Raw genomic sequence first — 17,371 nt, 5'->3', positions numbered from 1 at the left:
GAAGCAATCGACGGCATGACCAGCCGCCCTTCTCTATACCGTTTCTAGAACCTCACACTCAGATAGACTCTAATTGCTGGGAGATTTCGTCCAACTCGGCCTTGACACTAGCGTGCTGGGCAGACAATTCCTCGTACTTGTTTTCCCACTCTTCCTTTTCAGCCTCCAAGGAGGTAACCTTGCGTTCCAATTGCTCGGCCTTAATGTCGGTTTCCTTCAACTTCTCGGTGGTTTCCTTCAAGTTCTTGTCCGAAGACTCCAATTCCTCCTCCAACAATTGGTTCTTCTTGGTGTAGTTATCGTTGGTAGTCTTCAAGGAGTGGGACTCGCCGGCGGTCTCCTTAAATTCATCCAAGTCCTTTTCCAACTTCTCAACATTCTCCTCCAACGTCGCATTCTTTCTGGTCAAGGCTTGGATCTGGTGGTCCTTCTCCAAGTTTTCCTGTTCCAATTCCTTGATGCGGACGGCCAAGTCATCTGACTTTTCTTGCCACTTTTCAGCATCAAGCTTTAAGTTGTTGATCTTCTATAGAAAAGGGGTGTTAGTAGTTGTCCTGAGCGTTGGGGCCAGTGGCTAGCCCAGCGTTTGTCTCCGTACGAGACCCGTTCTCGCCACCCGCTTAACCGCAGCTACTTACTTCCTTAAGCTTATCCATTGTGTTTGTAAGATGTATGTATGGTTGGTATGAATTTGTATACTATATGACGTTTACAGAGCGCAATGCTTAAAATACGTGAAGCGATAGTAGGCGTGGCCGATAGCGATTGGGGCGGGTAAGCGCGCCCAGCAAAAAAATTGGGAATCGATCCAGTGGATCGGGAGACGAATAACAACAAAACTACGCAGACGTGTCTTCTGCAAGCGCGATATAGGGGGAGGTGGTAAGTGCACGAATGTTGGAACAATGTCGGCATAGCCGACTTTTAATCACATGATAAATCACATGATACAAAGAGGTGCGCCTTTTTATACTCAGATAGACAGTAGCATAGACTAGTTTGTATTGATTTATTACTAGACATGCCACAATAAGATGATTGTATCAAAGGTGCCATTTGACCGGAAAGATTAAGTTGGCAAATATCTTCATACCTCCGATCAGATATTTCAGTAACATGCCCCCCTGAAGCAAATTCAGGGATATATCGTAATATCTATGATAATGCCACTCTCGGCCCTCAGTATACAAGGCTATCGATTCCTTCTCCTCTCGTACATATCCTGTGAATGAAACGCATTCTCTTTTAGTTAGCTAACGATATTTTCTAATATGCACTAGATATACCACATCTACTGTTAATTACTCAGAATCGCCGGTCCTAGGATAGGGAGCCTCCAGCTAGCTCGTGCGTGGAGAATCCACCTCAGCAGAAGGGGGATGTGCGTCAAATACTAAACGGTTTGAGCGGCTAATATCGCCCGGCAATGTTCACATGAGTGAAGCCTAGTTCAAACCGTGAGAGGTACTGTAATCGGATTAAAAACCTCTAATTCCGAGATGAGACATGAGTGCTTATGTGCTGCCAGAAGTAGACCTATGATTTGAGTCAATTCACGCGAATGCTTTTCTAATATGCACCACCCAGTCCGTGAATTATCAGAACAAGGCCTTCTTTGCTTCCAAAAGACGGTAGGAAAACGCATGGAATAAAGCGTGGGGAAAAACGATTCACAAACAATTGGAAAGTGGCACGAGGGCGCCATTCGAAGTGTGACACCAATCTGGCCAGATTCGGAAACTCTCCACTAACGGCCGCATAATTTATGCATGCCCTTCCATGTGCGTCTCTCTATGTCCCTAAAGAGCGTGTTGGGCATAGTAAACGAATCCCTTGTTTCCGCTTCTTCGAATCTGACGCATGCACCTCTGACACCGTTAAGGACTGGGGTAGATTAGTCCTATCACCGTCTACCCAACATATCTGATGTTAATTTAACCCTCTACCCCCAAGGACTGATCGCACAGAGAATGGGAGCTATTAACAAGGGGTTTTAGCAAGACAAGAATGACCATTAGTGATTTGCGTGTGACATTATTGTCACTCACCTAAATTGAGCGGCAAGTTTATGAAAACAAGTTTGAATCCTGGCCCAAACTCTAAGTCGCCGTCACAATTGCCCTCAGGTATCTATGACGTTTGAAATTAATGTTCAAACTGTATATGAACCCTCCAATTTACTTTCACATGCTTCTAAAAATGAGGCCATAAAGTAAAGTAGTTCTAACCTTATATAAATCCGCGTAAATCCGTGATATGGGGAATCTCTCGGAATGGAATGCAGCTACATTATATATCTGATTGCCTTACACTCTAACCAAGCATACCCCTCCGTCAACAATGAACTCAGATTCAACTAGCTCCCAGGAGCTTATTCTAGACTTCGGCTCGAAGGCTCCAGGGCACTCAGTTACCCAAGAAGAGGAATACTTCGAAGCCAGTAACAGAGAAGCAATCACAAGGCTTATCCTGAACATCGATCCGGACGACCCGAATAACGTTTTAAACCGGTTGGAATCGCTCACCAACGAGTATGGTATGGCCAATGCGGAGGCATTCAAGAACAAGCCCGGCTTGAATCTCAAAGATGCCCTGGACTTCAACTTGGATCGTATTTTGAAGGCCTTTATCAACAAGGCTAATGACCAAGGCATTTTGTTGCGCAGTTCTGGTGTAACGATTGAAGGTCTTTCCACGTTAGGTGTGGATGGCTCCGCTACCTTTGCTCTCACGTTGGGGGATTGTATCAACTTTCCAAGAACTTTGGGTGAGCTCTACAAGACTTCCAGATTGCCTCATATTCCCATTATCCGCAACATCAATGGGATGGCCCGCGAGGGAGAGATGGTGCTCGTGTTGGGGCGCCCCGGCGCCGGTTGCTCTACTCTTTTAAAGACAATCGCTGGTGAAACTGACAACTACCAGGGAACCTCTGGTGATATCTCGTACAATGGACTACCCCAAAGCGAAATGATGAAGTATTTTCGCAGCGACGTGTTGTACAACCCTGAATACGACGTTCACTTTCCCCACTTGAACGTTGACCAGACCTTGCGCTTTGCCATCGGCTGCAAGACTCCAAACTTGCGGGTCAACAACGTGAGTCGCGAGGAGTACATCACCGCCATGCGTGACATCTTGGCCACGGTTTTCGGCTTGAGACACACCTTCCATACCAAGGTGGGTAACGACATGGTCCGTGGGGTGTCTGGGGGAGAAAGAAAGCGGGTTTCTATCGCTGAAGCTCTCGCTGCCCGGGCTTCTATTTATTGCTGGGACAATGCCACCAGAGGCTTGGACGCCTCTACCGCCTTGGAGTTTACCCAGGCGATCCGCAGCACCACCAACTTGTTGAAGAGCGTGGCGTTTATCACTATCTACCAAGCAGGAGAGCAGATCTACGAGTTGTTTGACAAGGTAACCGTGCTCTACTTGGGCCGCCAGGTTTACTTCGGCCCCATCCACGAGGCAAAACCGTACTTCGAAGCCATGGGGTACCAATGTCCTCGGAGACAGTCCACGGCAGAGTTTTTAACCGCCGTCACAGACCCCATTGGCCGCTACACAAAGCCAGGCTGGGAGAACCGCGTCCCTCAGACGGCCGAAGAGTTTGAAAAGTACTGGCACAGGTCACCCCAGTACAAGGCTTTGTTGGAAGAGATCGCTCGCTCTTCCGGTAAAGCAGACGCTGGCCCTTCCGACAAAACCCTCCAGTTGTATCACGATTCGTTCAAACAAGAGAGAAGCCATATCAAGAGGCGAAAATCGCGCTACTCGCTCACGTACTTGGGCCAGCTCCGTCTTTTGATTGTGCGTGGGCTTCAGAGAGCGTATATGGACAGAGCTTACACCATCACCCAGGTCGCCTCAGGGGTGATCCAAGGCCTCATTACCGGCTCGTTGTATTGGGGAACGCCTAACACCGTCTTTGGTGCGTTCTCAAAGGGTGGGGCCTTGTTTCAAGGAATGTTCTTCTTTGTGTTCATGGGGGTTTCGGAGATGGCCACTGTTTTCGGTAAGCGGCGCATTGTGGAGAAGCAGAAGAACTACTCATTTTACCACCCGTCGGCTGAATCGTTGGCCACGTTGATTTCGACGCTTCCAACCCGGGTTTTGACCATTACGTTGTTTACCATCATCTACTACTTCCTTTCTAATTTGACCCGTAGTGCAGGCCACTTCTTTATCTATTACCTTTTCCTCTTGCTTTCCAGCCTCACCATGTCCACCTTGTTTGTGACCATAGCGGAAGCCAGCCCCAACATTGCGGTGGCGAATTCCGGTGCGGGAATCACGCTCTTGTGCGTGTTGATGTATTCGTCCTTCAGTATTCAGCGCACGTATATGCACCCGTGGTTCAAATGGATCTCCTACATCAACCCGATTTTCTACAGCTTTGAGGCGATGATGGGAAACGAGTTTCACAATTTGCAGTTGAACTGTACGCTGATGATGGTTCCCCAGCAATCACTATATACCGCGTATGGAGACGAGTACAAGACCTGTCCGTTTACGGCTTCGGTTCCGGGACAGCCCTGGGTTGATGGGGATGCTTACTTGCGCATCAGTTTTGACTACTTCCATTCGCACATCTGGCGGAACTTTGGGATTATGATTGGGTTTTGGGTGTTTTTCATCTTCCTCCAGGCGATGGCCTCTGAATACCGTAAACCCACGGCTGCCAACGGTGACAAGCTCTTGTTCAAGAGGGGAGGTGAGGCCACGGAATTGCTTAACCGCCTTAACACAGGGGCAAGGGATGACCCGGAGGGGAGGACAGCAGATGCTATCCATACTTTGTTACCAGAAAGTGATGTGGACAGCCAAGCGTCATCGGGGGTTAAAAACCAAAAGGCTTTCCAAAGCTTGAGCGGGGATGATATCTTTAGCTGGAGCCATGTTGACTACACTATCGACATCCAAGGGGAGAAGCGGAAGTTGTTAGATGATATCCAAGGGTTCGTCAAACCAGGGACCTTAACGGCGTTGATGGGGGAGTCGGGCGCTGGCAAGACCACTTTGTTGAACGTCTTGTCCCAGAGAACGGATATCGGTGTGGTCACTGGGAACATGTTGGTGAATGGTTCGCAACTAACCCACTCCTTCCACCGCAGCACTGGATACGTCCAGCAGCAGGATTTACACGTCGCAGAGCTCACCGTTAGGGAGTCACTTCGGTTCTCCGCCCGACTTCGCCGTCCAGCCTCTGTGCCCGACCTGGAAAAGTTGGATTACGTTGAAACCATCATTGACATTTTGGGGATGCAGGCGTACGCCGAGGCGGTGGTGGGGGTCATCGGCAACGGTCTTAATGTGGAGCAGCGGAAGAAGCTTTCGGTGGGCGTTGAATTAGTGGCAAAGCCATCACTTTTGCTTTTCTTGGACGAACCAACCTCGGGATTGGACTCCCAATCGGCCTGGTCCATCGTAAAGTTGATCCGGAACTTGGCGCATGCTGGCCAAGCCATCCTTTGCACCATCCACCAACCGTCTGCCACGTTGTTTGAAGAGTTTGACAAGCTTTTGCTCTTGAGAAAGGGCGGACAAACGGTTTATTTTGGCGATATCGGCTTGCACTCCGAAACCATCTTGGGCTACTTTCAGCGCAACGGTGCGAGAAGATGCGAGGATTATGAGAACCCCGCTGAGTACGTGCTTGAGATTATCGGTGCCGGAGCCACTGCTACATCCACCGAAGATTGGTTTACAAAGTGGGTAAATTCCACCGAATACCTCGAGGTGACCAAAGAGGTTAATCGTTTGGAAGGGGTTCGATCCATCCCCCTGCTCGATGTCCACGGGGATTCCACCTTTGCCATGCCTTTGTGGTACCAGATGAAGTTGGTGTACCACAGAACGATGCTTCAGTTTTGGAGAGACCCTCAGTATGTGATGTTCAAGATGGTGCTATTAGTGTTCTCGGGTCTCTTTATTGGATTCAGTTTCTGGGATCTTCCCTCGACCCTGACGGGTATGCAAAACTGCATGTTTGCGGTGTATTTGTCGTCTATGCTTTGCGTGCCGTTGATTAACCAGATCCAGGAAAGGGCTTTTGTGAACCGTGAACTATACGAGGTGAGGGAATCCAAGTCACATACCTTCCATTGGGCTACGTTGTTGTTTTCCCAGATCTTTGTGGAGCTTCCATACACCGTGTTGGGGAGTACTTTCTTCTACCTCTGTCTCTACTTTCCCTTGAAGTTGGCCCCCAGCAACCTCGTGGCGGGAACCTACTACCTCATTTATTGTATTTGCTTCCAGTTGTACTATATCTCATACGGGTTCCTCATCTTGACCTTATCCCCCGACGTCCCGTCTGCGGCCATCTTGACAACGTTGGGCTTTGCGCTCATCTTGACCTTCTGTGGGGTGTTGCAGCCGGCGTTTTTGATGCCGGTCTTCTGGAGACGTTTCATGTACCATGTCAGTCCTTATACATATTTGGTATCATCCTTGGTTTCTAATGTGTTGCACGATCGACCAGTGGTTTGTTCTAAAGTGGAGATGAGCTACCTCAATCCACCCGCGGGATTGACCTGCAGCCAGTACCTAGCCCCATTTGTCCAGGCATCGCAGGGATATATTTCCAATCCCAACGCAACCGAGAGCTGTGGCTTCTGCAAGTACAAGGTGGGTGATGAGTACTTGTCGTTCTTAGGCATGAAGCATAGTGAACTATGGAGAAACGTTGGACTCTTGTGGGGCTATATTGCCTTTAACTTTTTTGCATGTGTGTTTTTGTACTGGCTTTTGCGTGTCCACAAGGTTTCCCTCCCAAAGTTTGCGCGCAAAGCATAAGTGATATAGCGTGCCGAGTCTTCCACGGTAACCGGAATTAGATTGATGCCCACCTTTTCATTAAAGTTGGCTAGCGATATGGTGTAAATTTATCTGAGTTTTCGTCAAGTTTGACCATAATTATGCACCTAGTATTATATCTCTAAGCAATGCTTCTTTTGGCTCCAAAACCAGCGGGGAGTCCTCCATATACATCTACAGACACGAAAGTGGCGGCATAAACCGGTATTAACCATAAAGATTACTCAGATGTGCCGATGAAGACGAGGAGATATCAAGGGAATGTTCAAGAATGGACCCCAAACTCTCTCTAGACGGCGACACAGTATCTGGATTTGCTACTACGAGCTTCCTCCCAGCCGTTCTGGAACCCCGAAACTGTCTCCTTCTCCCAACAACCGCCCCCTCCCCGCTCAGACTGGACACATTCGTGCCGGCATACAGGTCCGAGCTCGAGGATGCTCCCATTTCAAACATCAAGTAATTGGTTGGCACGGAGGGTTTTGGTCTATTGTTTTTTCTTTGCCGCACGCTTCCCGGCGATGTGTCTATTTCGTTGCTGCTTCTGGGGGACCTGGTTACATGGACCTGGGTATGTGTCGTATTGGATGAGAAGGAAAAGTCTGACTGGTTGGTGAGCGAATCGGCTCTTTCGCACGGGGTATACAACACGCTACCGGGTCTCCCGCTGGGTTTGATACTGAGGGGTTTGTTTTCATAGCCGGAATTCCTCTTGGAGAGGAGCGAGATCCCTCCCTTTAACGAATTACGTATACTCCCCGCACTTGAGAACGAGCCTGTATGCGATTTGACATCGAAATGGCTCTGATTCGACCGTACGTTTTTGGCAACCACTCGGGTGGAGCGTAGGCGGGCCAGGGAGTGGCCCTCTACCTGGCGCGAGCGGAAGTCACGAGATTGGCCCTGTGGAAGTTCCACAGAAGAGTCGTTACTTCGATAGATAGACTGGATCTCGCCAGAGCTGCTCAGACTGTGAATCATAATGTTAGGGGGGGTTTCAGTGTCCCCGGCAAAGGATCGGTTCTGGTAAAGGGAGGGAGAAGACGATAGATGCTCACGTGTTTCGCTAGGTTTGCTCTGAATGAGATACGAAAGGGGGGTAAAGGAATCTCTGCTAGACGAAATATGGTTGAGATTGGACCCCTCAGAATTATCGAGTGAGAGACGGGTTAAGGAAGCGTTGTCCGTCATTTCGCCAGTATGGGCGGAAGAGGCATCATCATCGTCCTCATTCGATTCGTCACTGAGCTCTAAAGTAGACGGGACCAAGGGAGGGGGTAACGTCACCGCTTGTCCGTGACCATCGAACAACTCGATAGACGACAACTGCGAGCTGGTGTAGCCGTAGGCGCGCAATTCGTGGGAAGAAGCGGAGCTGCGCTGTGTGGTGAACACCGACGACGTTGATGGGGCCCCCTGTTGCGCTTCATACGTTAAGTAGGTGGAGAATCTCTTGATGACAGATTCATTGTCAGAGCAAGCCTCAACCGGGGCTCCTGTGTGGTTATGTATATTTCCGACAGCATCGCATTCCGACTCAGACCGATCGCTGAACCTTTTGTTGGCGGAAACTCTGTACTGAATCTTTTGGCTAACGACCCTTCTCAAGAGCAACTCCCAGGCCAACTTTGCGCATAGATCGTCAATGTCCCTTTGGGTGAGCTTGTTCCCATTCACCGCAACTTTCGCGTATGCCTCATGCAACTCGGCTGCCAGTAGCGGTTTTTGGGACTTTCTTTCGAAAACAGACTTTCTCATTAAATCGTAGGTTGGAATTGGCAGACTAATGATCGGCCTCAACCCGGCCTTGGACTTCAGTCTTCGTTGGGAGCCTCCGAGCTTGATCACATGCTGTCTTCTTTTCATAGCGTTGGATCTCTGGAGTCGTCTTTCTGTTCGTCTGGTGAGATCCTTTCCCACCATCTCCCCTACCACAAGGTTGTTAACGCCATCGCGCTGCGTGGTGTATTTGTATGCGTTCAAGCCCGGGACCATGCTATATGTACTATCCACTTCGTGGTACTGGATGGTGGCTTTGCCGTTGTCACCCAATGGGACAAAACTATTCCACACTGTAGGGTCAATGGTGTCCAAAAACTTGTAGAGAGCTTCTTTGCTAACGTGGTTTGCAGTGGTGCCTCTGGACTGACGTAGTTTCAGTTTCCGTTTGAGCGAGGTTTTACGTTCCACCGGAAACAAAAACCGGGTGAGGCGCTCTCCCAAGCTAGCTCGCTTAGCAGCGGTCGGCCTTCCGCTGCTGTCAGGGTCTGAGGGTTTGCTATTAAGAGCTGGCCTGGTTTTGATGGTTCGAGTGCGGGCCTTGATGCTATTTTTCAGCCTTAAGGAAGCAGATCTGGAGATGATGGAGCCATTGTCCACCATTACTCGTGTACGGGATGGGATCTGGGTGGCTTCCGGGGAGGCAAACCTGGCAACCCCGGTACTTCTTGCCGGAAGAGTGTCAGACGGCATTGGTGACTTGTGGATTATTCGAGGTCGCAAGCTTTGGGTTGGTGTGACCAACGAGATATACAGAGATAGGGTTCCTGAGTCGAGGTTAACCGGTGGTAGAATCTCTGATCTAGGTGAATAGTAGGAGGAAGGGTTCAGGGCTGGGTTCCTTGGAGGATCTGAGCTGTTATATCGAGGTGGAGTGAAGTTTTGCATGTGTCGTGTTGTGGGTGTTGGATATATGCGATCAAGTGAGAATGATGTGAGTAGGGGAGGCAGAGCTTATTGCAAGGTTATCGAACTTGCAATCTTTTGAAAAAGGGCCTGAACGTGTTAACAATTGACTTTTGTCAGAAGTTCCCAGATGGGCTAAATGCGATGGCTGGCGCAACGCACAGCCGCACCATTTTTTCCTTAATGCCTTGCATGATACTGGGCCCCAGATTGACACTCGGGTTTGGAGACAATATCTGGTTATTCTTCCAAATATCTGGGCTGGGAAATCCCTCTATTGATTTATCTTATTAAAAAAGTATCTGAAACGGAATTTCGGTCAATAGAGATAAGGCTATGGCCTGATCATAGTGGAAAAGGCAAATTACCTAATACAGAAATGTAAACAGCGGCCTTGGAGAGGCCATTAGGCTAGCCTACACTCAATACGCCGAACGGGTTTTTATTAATAGAAGGTTTGGCAATATCCTCCAGTAAGTTCACAGAGCTCTCCGTTTTATCTTTTATTTCCCCTCCCGTTCCCGGGGAGATATCCGAGGTTTCAGTGTCCAATAATGAAATGCCGTTAAAGGCTGAGAGTTGCATATAATTCGCGAAAATCTCTGGAGATGAACTATAATTTAGCGAAATATCCCGGGAGTGAAATTACACTGTAGAGGTGGCACCGCGTAAAACAAATCACCGCTAGGCACCGAGCCCATATCGACGGAAAATTAAAAGTCGACCATATTTGAATGCGAGTTCTCACCGCCAAAGACAAACATATATCATCAAACACACATCACAATGGCCAACTACGAATTATCAGAAGAATCTAAAGAACGCGTCGTCAAGGTTTTGGACGCTGCCAGAACCGTTGCCCACTACGGCTGGATCCCGTTCGTCTTGTACTTGGGCTGGACCTCCACCAACCCAACCCAGCGTCCATCGTTGATCAAGTATGTATAGCGCTGACTTATCCTCTCAACGTATTCTAACCACCTCTAGCTTGTTGTCTCCATTGCCATCTATCTGAATGCGACCATCTCGCTAGTTAAGAGGACAGAGCGCTGTCGTAGCAACACCAGACTCGCTTGCCACCTAAATCTATAATGAACTATTGTATATAGAGTGAAAGTTTCACTTAAAAAAAATGAACCCCCCCTACGTCAGCCCACTGTAGTCTGAGAAAAAAAAATGCATTCGGAGGTTTTATAACGTTATGTGCTTGCGCAGCGATAAGAAATTTATCGTTTTTCCGGCTGAAAAATTCCGGACATTTTTCTCCCACAACCAACCGCATCAGTAGCAGACTCCACCCTCATCACATCTTATATGGCCTCTAAGCAATCGCCCAAAGATTCCACAATCGGATCCACCTCGACCGAGGTGATATCGGGGCTCTCGGCAGGCTTCATCACCACCCTCGTGACCCATCCGCTCGACTTGATCAAGATCCGGTTGCAGCTCGATTCCACGTCCAAAACGCACCTCCAGGGCTTTCGAAAGGTTTACGAGGATATCCGGCGTGATGCTACGAAGCCCCGCTCGTGTGCGGTCCACCCCTCTATCGTGCTCAAAGACTACTACCGCGGCATCGCGCCCAACTTGATCGGAAGTGCCACGGCCTGGAGCTTATACTTCACGCTCTACAAAGAGTTCAAACATTTGAGCTACGAACAGCTCAACCACAACAGCCAAGGAAACGCACAGCTATCTTCCTGGGACTACCTCACGTGTGCGCTTGCTGCGGGAGGCACTACTTCGTTCCTCACCAATCCTATCTGGGTGCTCAAGACGCGCATCTTGTCCACCACTAAGAGCACGCCCGGCGCGTACGTCTCGCTTCTCGACGGCATCAAGCGCATTCTCCGGGAGGAGGGTGTGCGCGGGTTTTGGAAGGGCTTGACGCCAGCGTTGATCAGTGTTTCACAGGGTGCGCTACAGTTTACGATTTACGACACGATAAAGTTCAGCGTTTTTGCTTCCGACACAAATCTGGCGCCGGGAACGCTGCAGCGCGAGGTTAACTTGTCCACCGTACAGTACATCTATACTTCTGCCGTATCAAAGATGATCTCTACCGTGACACTCTACCCGTTTCAGGTGATCCGATCACGCTTGCAGGGCTACCGCGACCCGCGCGCGGCAAAGACGAACATGTTCAGTGTGTCGCGCGCAATCTGGCAACACGAAGGGGTTTTTGGCTTCTACAAGGGCTTGGCAGCTAACTTGATCCGTGTTGTTCCAGCGACTTGCATTACTTTTGTGGTTTATGAGAAGATGCGCTGGTGGTTACGATACGAATAATTGCATTGAATAGACATGATATTACATCTGAGCAGGGAGAAATGTAAGTGGATTTGGTATGCCAAGGAATAAAGAAGACAGGAATAAAGAAGACAGGAACAAAGGGCATAAGGATGTAGGTAAACTAGACATCGTCTGTTTTAACTTCCAGTAATGGATACCCAGGAACTCCCAAACTGGCCTTCCCTTTCACCTAAAGAATGACGGCTAGCGATCAATGATATTCCTGACATGGAGGGTTTCTTATGAATTTAATTTCCGCGTAGGCTAGTACTCTCTATGTACTCACAACATTCACGCACTACGATTGCCAAGTTCTCCACACCCACCATTAGCTTTCCCGTGCGCGCAATGTCAGAACTGTTTTTGAGCGTCACCTGGTTGTTGTACCGCATGCAAATGCCCCTGCTTCCCCCCAGAATAGACACCTGCAAACGGTTGGCACCCGATTGGTCGAACACAACCATGGAGTCTAAGGGAAACACACCACCCCCTAACGGATCCAAGGTGCCGAAGCATTTCGAGGCGAGACCCTGGCTATCATTGATTACCGCGAAGGCGTTATCATTTGCGGAGACATACGCAGAGATGCCCACTATGGGAATACGGGGGTGTACAGGCTCAAGCGTATTTAGCACAGTGGTATAGTTGTACGAGCTGGGTCCAAAGAAGCAAAGCACAAGCCCAAGAAGCGGCTCTGCAGGACTGAGTTCCGCTAGAACCTGAGATAGGTTTAACGTCTGGGGAATGTCATCTCCAGGGTAGAGGATTTCAACGGGAATGTTGGTTTCAAGGTCGCTCAAATCGTGAAAACTGTGTCGTGAGGATTCATGAATGAGCATCAAACTGGGTTTGGGGTTGTGTGTAATCTGTCGCAGCTTCTTTGGGATTATGGCTCGGTGGCCGGATGGCGGTATCACCTCTTCCCATGTGTCCCCGTGCGATCGTTTGTTACTAAGGCTTTCCATCGTGTTTGTGTTTCTTATTTGTGATTACTCTAGACTTTCCCCTCCGGGCAGTGGGAATCCACAGGTATATACATATCTTGACCTAGGACAGATTTTCCAGCGTGACCAGGATTTTCAGACGCACTCCAGGTCTGGTCCCAAGATCGTGCGCGCGTTCGTAAACTCTGTTCAGCCGCGACGCCGGAAGCCTAAGAGGACTGAGAATGCGGGGAGCCGAAAATCTCCTTGCCACCGTGCCTCCCCTCTGCGTTTTGACTGTCGTTTGGCCGTGAGCAATCGTATTGTGGTGATAGGCTGGGGGAGATTTGGCATGCACTGAAATATGTCACATGTCTACAAACTACGAGCGTAAAGAGGACTAAGGATCGACAGAAACATTGTAGCTTATATATCCACAACTAGAAGGTGAAGGAGATAGGGAACCTCATTAAGCATCAATACCACCGATGCCACCGAAATTGAAAGAGATCCTTCAACCTACAGTGAATAAGGATGATCTGTTAGCGAACAGTCATTGTACGATTTCCTCAAATACACTTACCTATACTGCATAGATCTGGTGGGAGAATCACTCCTTAGAGTCATATTTAAAGGATCTTTCTAAGCGAATGATAATTGAAGACTAGCTTACACCTATAGAAAGTCTACCCACCCCATTGATGATTGCAATCGTGGCCTACCTGGATCCCAATATATACGCAAAGCCCAACCCCACAACCGTATGAAAAAGCAGTGCAAAGGGGTATTCCAGAAGCGAGATCTACCGGCCAAAGCGCTTAAACACGTCATAACAATTAAGTTTAAAGCTACAAAACCATACTGCAAATATACTTTTTCAAAGGTGTATTTATTATTTTGTTATGGGACAACTATTCTTCATGTAAAGCTTTAACTTCTAACTGCTTTCAAGCAACTCGACTCGGTCCTTTTCCAATTCCTCAAGGAGCTGCTTCTGCTTGGAGATCTGCTCCAACACCACCTCGAGTCCACTTGATAGCCGGTCCAACTCCTGCGCCTCCAACTGCTTGGTGAATTTTACATCAGAGTTCTTGTTGTGTGAATGGAGGAAGCTGCCGGGCTTCTCTGTCAACATCTCAAACATGGTCTCGGTGGGCTCGTTGAAAATAATTTCGTCGTACACAGAGCTCTCAATCACGTCGGTACCGTTTTTGTTTTGTAGCATCTCGGAGCCATACGGGTGAAGCTTGAGGTGGTGGTAGAGCTGAAGCGTCTTTTCGGCGGCGTTTCCACTCTCGGCGTTGTTGAAGTAGATCTTGATGCCGATCTCAAACTCACCCCAGCCGGTTTCGGTGATCTCGAACGGCGGCTTGTCCACCACCCGGCTGGGCGGCGTGTATGTGTCATGTAGTTTGAAAACAACCTTCTTGATGAACGGTGTTAGGTCACCTTCAATAGCCGGGTCCTTCACATAGATGGTCCAGTGGTGTGTGTGGTCCACTGGCGCGTCGGCCGGCCTCGTTGGGCCAAACGGCGTGGCGGTGTTGCCGTAAACAATCGGTTTGCTGATCGAGATGTTTTTCACTCGTTTGGAGACAGAGGGCTGTGGGGTCATCAGATGGATTAAATGCGTTGAATGGAGAAGGCCAGAAATGGCGTACTTCGGATATATGCTTATGTCTTCCCGTGTGTTATAGAGCAGTGCATTTTAGAATGGCATTTTCTGTATGCGCTATATAGTATACCTTCCTTAGTACGAACCATGACATAGATTCAAATTAGTCAGATTAATTTTTAGATATCGTTTAATCAAAATAATCACACCGAATACAATGAATACCCCATAAAACACCCTGTCATAAATATTATACCTGTAATGTCGCGGTTTTGCAGGTTAATGATTCAGTTGTTTTTAGACGGTGAATGTTTGAGCCATGCCTAACCACGTATTTACCAGTGTTGGCCACCATGCGGTCTAAAATTATCCATAGTAAAATGCTATTATTAGTTATCTCAAAGATATCTGTCTATTGGTTTGTAAGTCTTTGAATGGGGTGTGATAGTGTACGCTTCAATCGCCTATCTTATCGGTTCAAGCGAAAACTTCTGCCCGTATACCACGCTTCTCGTTACTTTAACAACCCCCCAATCAAGGTATCCCCCTTGATGAACCCACCGGCGGTCAACACCACTAGCTTCTTTTGGATCCTAACCCGTTTAAAAAATTTCTCATTCATCCGCGATTCCAAGTACCGCATCGCCACAAGCTCGCTATAGGTGATGCCCCCCATCATCACCACCAACACAAGCTCCTCCTTAAACGGGGAGGTCTGGGGCTGAGGCTTCTTCGGAAACGCGTACTGTTCTTCGGAAACCAACGCCTTGTCGATTTCGTTCCCAGCCAAAAACTTGCTGAGGTTTAACCCGATCCAGTTAGGCCTTTTGTAGAGATTGTTGAGCGGCCGGTTGACCATGAAGGCACGCAAATACAACGCTTCCACCAACCGCGACACAATGGGCACGTAGTTTCCCGGGTAGAAGAACGACTGGTTTGGATACGTGGTAAAGTCCTCAACCGTTTCGGGGTTGTACGTCTCCGGAAGCGGGGGTAACAAATTGAGCTGATTGGCCAACAGGAAAAAGTCTTTCAAGCACGAGCCGGTGATTGGCATGCCTGCCAGTGGCGACTGCTTGTACCCAGGGCTCGCCACGGTGGTGGTCTCCAGCGGGGTCGACCCCAAGCTAAAGGGAAACAATGAGGTGCTGTGTCCCTCGGGTTGGACCTTGAGAATTTTGTGATACTCAAGCTTTTGGAGCAAAAACAACGCCGGATACACTCCGTACGACTGGAGGATCTCCGCCTTCAATATTTCATAGTCTTTTAGCCGAATGCCTTCGTTGTTGCTTTGGAGGTTTGACAACACCACCACAAACTTGACCACCAGTTGGAGAGGGTACTGTCCACGGTTGGTGATCTTTGTGATCGCCTGGATGGCGGCACGATAGTCCAACTCAAACAAATCGTTCTGGAAGAAGAGGGTGCTGTCGCTAGCACTTTCCACGCATTCCGGGACGCCTGCGCCTTCTACATTGAACTCCTTGATGATGTACTCGGAGATGCTGGTGTGTTTCTTCAAGTCGGTTTGCTTGGACGTTAAACCGCCTAGGTTCGACACAAAGTTCTTGATTTCGTTAATAGTCGAGGCCTGGTGACGGGAGTCAAACTCGCCCTGCAATTCTTGAGCGGTTTTTTTTAAATTGTGGCCAATGGAACTGAAGTTGAGGTTTTTGAATCGCTCGTACAACGGGTCGTCGAGCCGGATCTTTTGCTTGTTCTCCAGCTCTTCGTCCTCCAAGCGCTCAGTCTCAATGATACCAAACTCCTCGTCTTCCAACACTTCACGAACCAACCCCCCGTAGCTGAGCTGGGTGAGGAGTACAGAAATGAAGTCGAGGTTTCGCTCCAACACGACCAAATCCGTGTTTACCCCCACCTTCAGGAGCTCGTACGTCTCAAACTCAGACAAAGTCGTGGACCGCGCTGCCAACCGCTTCTCAAAGTTATCAAGAAGCAAGCACGCGTTGTCACCCTTGCCAAAAAAGTTCTGAAAGCTGAGGGGCAAGTTGGCGGTGATATCCACCAAAGCATCGGCCAAGTCTGAAACTTCGTGCAACGGATTATTCAAGTAGCTTTGGATATCTAGATCCTGTCGCGAGAGCGACAAAAGATTCTCCTCCAACGGGAGCGCGTACGTCGGCCAATTACGCACGGTCAAAAATGGATTGGCGTCAAACTCCGTCCCGGCTCTTTCGCTGTAAATAACATCTTCAAACGTAAGCCCAAGACTCCCGATCTCGTTGACTTGGAACAAGAGGCTCTTGGTAAGGTTTCGGAAGATCAAGGTGGTGGCCTTGGACGGGAGGCTGGGCAAGAACTTGCGCAAGTAGCTGACAGAGTCGTCGTAAGCACTGTCCATAATGATGATCAAGCTATGAAACTGGCCCAAGAGCGTAGGCTCGTCTCGTAGCTTCCGCACAAACTCATCGAGATTGATTGTGGCTTCGATGTGGCTGTGGCTTTTCAACGCGCTGAACGGCGTGAGGTAGTTGACCAAAGGGATGATCCGGCTGTCTAGCACAAGGAGGTTCTTCTGGGTGGTGACCTCCAGAAGCGCATTGAGGAGGGTTTCCAATGTTTTCGTCTTAAAAATCGACGTATCGAGTTTGCCTGAGGTCATCGTCCTTGGACTGTTGTAGAAAGGGGAGTTTGTATGGTGGCTAGGCAGTACTTATAGCTGCTGGGCGGCTTATCGGAGATTGCACGACTCTTGGTATGCACATCTGTATAGAGCTTCGACAATGTGTTTCTGAAGGGTAGGCGGAAATCAGCCATTGTGGAGACAGAATCGCCGGAATTCGTGGCCAGAGAGCCTCGCATGATTTGAGGTTTCTTTAGGACAGAAATCTGATTTAAAAATAAAAAAAATCTAGGGCTTGGCATTGTCAATTTTGAAAACATTTTCGATATCAGCCGGCCGGCACTTAGAGATTATAACCGCAATTTTATTGGAATACAATTTTATTGGAAACTAGCAGCATAAACCAGCCACTTGTGTTCCGTGATGTTAGAAATACAAAATACATGGGTAATC

The 17,371-nt window shown here is 48.7% G+C and overlaps 8 protein-coding genes across 8 annotated transcripts; 3 read left to right on the top strand and 5 right to left on the bottom strand.

Moving 5' to 3' along the window:
• Window positions 1-58: 58 nt before the first annotated feature.
• Window positions 59-714, bottom strand: TPM2 (tropomyosin; the record flags this gene model as incomplete). The annotated part of the gene is made up of 2 exons (XM_019131130.1): window positions 639-714; window positions 59-526 (listed from the first exon to the last, which is right to left on the bottom strand). The coding sequence occupies exons 1-2, from the start codon at window positions 654-656 to the stop codon at window positions 59-61; spliced, it is 486 nt and encodes a 161-aa protein (XP_018984306.1). The 5' UTR covers window positions 657-714.
• A 1,824-nt stretch (window positions 715-2,538) lies between these two features.
• BABINDRAFT_38339 (uncharacterized protein) lies at window positions 2,539-6,798 on the top strand (the record flags this gene model as incomplete). The annotated part of the gene is made up of 1 exon (XM_019131870.1): window positions 2,539-6,798. One exon carries the CDS (start codon window positions 2,539-2,541, stop codon window positions 6,796-6,798), a length of 4,260 nt encoding a protein of 1,419 aa, XP_018984305.1.
• A 228-nt stretch (window positions 6,799-7,026) lies between these two features.
• On the bottom strand, window positions 7,027-9,291 carry BABINDRAFT_8598 (uncharacterized protein; the record flags this gene model as incomplete). The annotated part of the gene is made up of 1 exon (XM_019132830.1): window positions 7,027-9,291. One exon carries the CDS (start codon window positions 9,289-9,291, stop codon window positions 7,027-7,029), a length of 2,265 nt encoding a protein of 754 aa, XP_018984304.1.
• Window positions 9,292-10,290: 999 nt separating this feature from the next.
• On the top strand, window positions 10,291-10,452 carry TOM7 (Tom7p; the record flags this gene model as incomplete). Its single annotated transcript, XM_019131866.1, has 1 exon — window positions 10,291-10,452. The coding sequence occupies one exon, from the start codon at window positions 10,291-10,293 to the stop codon at window positions 10,450-10,452; it is 162 nt and encodes a 53-aa protein (XP_018984303.1).
• A 231-nt stretch (window positions 10,453-10,683) lies between these two features.
• On the top strand, window positions 10,684-11,763 carry BABINDRAFT_50717 (flavin adenine dinucleotide transporter; the record flags this gene model as incomplete). The annotated part of the gene is made up of 1 exon (XM_019132155.1): window positions 10,684-11,763. A coding segment is annotated over exon 1 (945 nt), but the record flags the coding sequence as incomplete, so codon positions are not given.
• Window positions 11,764-11,783: 20 nt separating this feature from the next.
• On the bottom strand, window positions 11,784-13,223 carry BABINDRAFT_162058 (uncharacterized protein). The gene has a single exon (XM_019129153.1). It carries the CDS (start codon window positions 12,759-12,761, stop codon window positions 12,045-12,047), a length of 717 nt encoding a protein of 238 aa, XP_018984301.1. The 5' UTR covers window positions 12,762-13,223; the 3' UTR covers window positions 11,784-12,044.
• Window positions 13,224-13,583: 360 nt separating this feature from the next.
• Window positions 13,584-14,473, bottom strand: YAF9 (Yaf9p). The gene has a single exon (XM_019129152.1). It carries the CDS (start codon window positions 14,332-14,334, stop codon window positions 13,657-13,659), a length of 678 nt encoding a protein of 225 aa, XP_018984300.1. The 5' UTR covers window positions 14,335-14,473; the 3' UTR covers window positions 13,584-13,656.
• Window positions 14,474-14,523: 50 nt separating this feature from the next.
• Window positions 14,524-16,973, bottom strand: VPS33 (tethering complex ATP-binding subunit). Its single transcript, XM_019129151.1, has one exon. It carries the CDS (start codon window positions 16,955-16,957, stop codon window positions 14,849-14,851), a length of 2,109 nt encoding a protein of 702 aa, XP_018984299.1. The 5' UTR covers window positions 16,958-16,973; the 3' UTR covers window positions 14,524-14,848.
• Window positions 16,974-17,371: the final 398 nt, after the last annotated feature.

The sequence above is a fragment of the Babjeviella inositovora genome (assembly GCF_001661335.1).
Source record: "Babjeviella inositovora NRRL Y-12698 unplaced genomic scaffold BABINscaffold_8, whole genome shotgun sequence".
Classification (NCBI taxonomy): domain Eukaryota; kingdom Fungi; phylum Ascomycota; class Pichiomycetes; order Serinales; genus Babjeviella; species Babjeviella inositovora.
This window is presented reverse-complemented; position numbering and strand designations above follow the sequence as displayed.

What these genes read in the sequence shown, in the direction of transcription:
- BABINDRAFT_162058 (XM_019129153.1), bottom strand. Translation starts at nt 12,761, where the DNA reads ATGGAAAGCCTTAGTAACAAACGATCGCACGGGGACACATGGGAAGAG.
- VPS33 (XM_019129151.1), bottom strand. Translation starts at nt 16,957, where the DNA reads ATGACCTCAGGCAAACTCGATACGTCGATTTTTAAGACGAAAACATTG.
- YAF9 (XM_019129152.1), bottom strand. Translation starts at nt 14,334, where the DNA reads ATGACCCCACAGCCCTCTGTCTCCAAACGAGTGAAAAACATCTCGATC.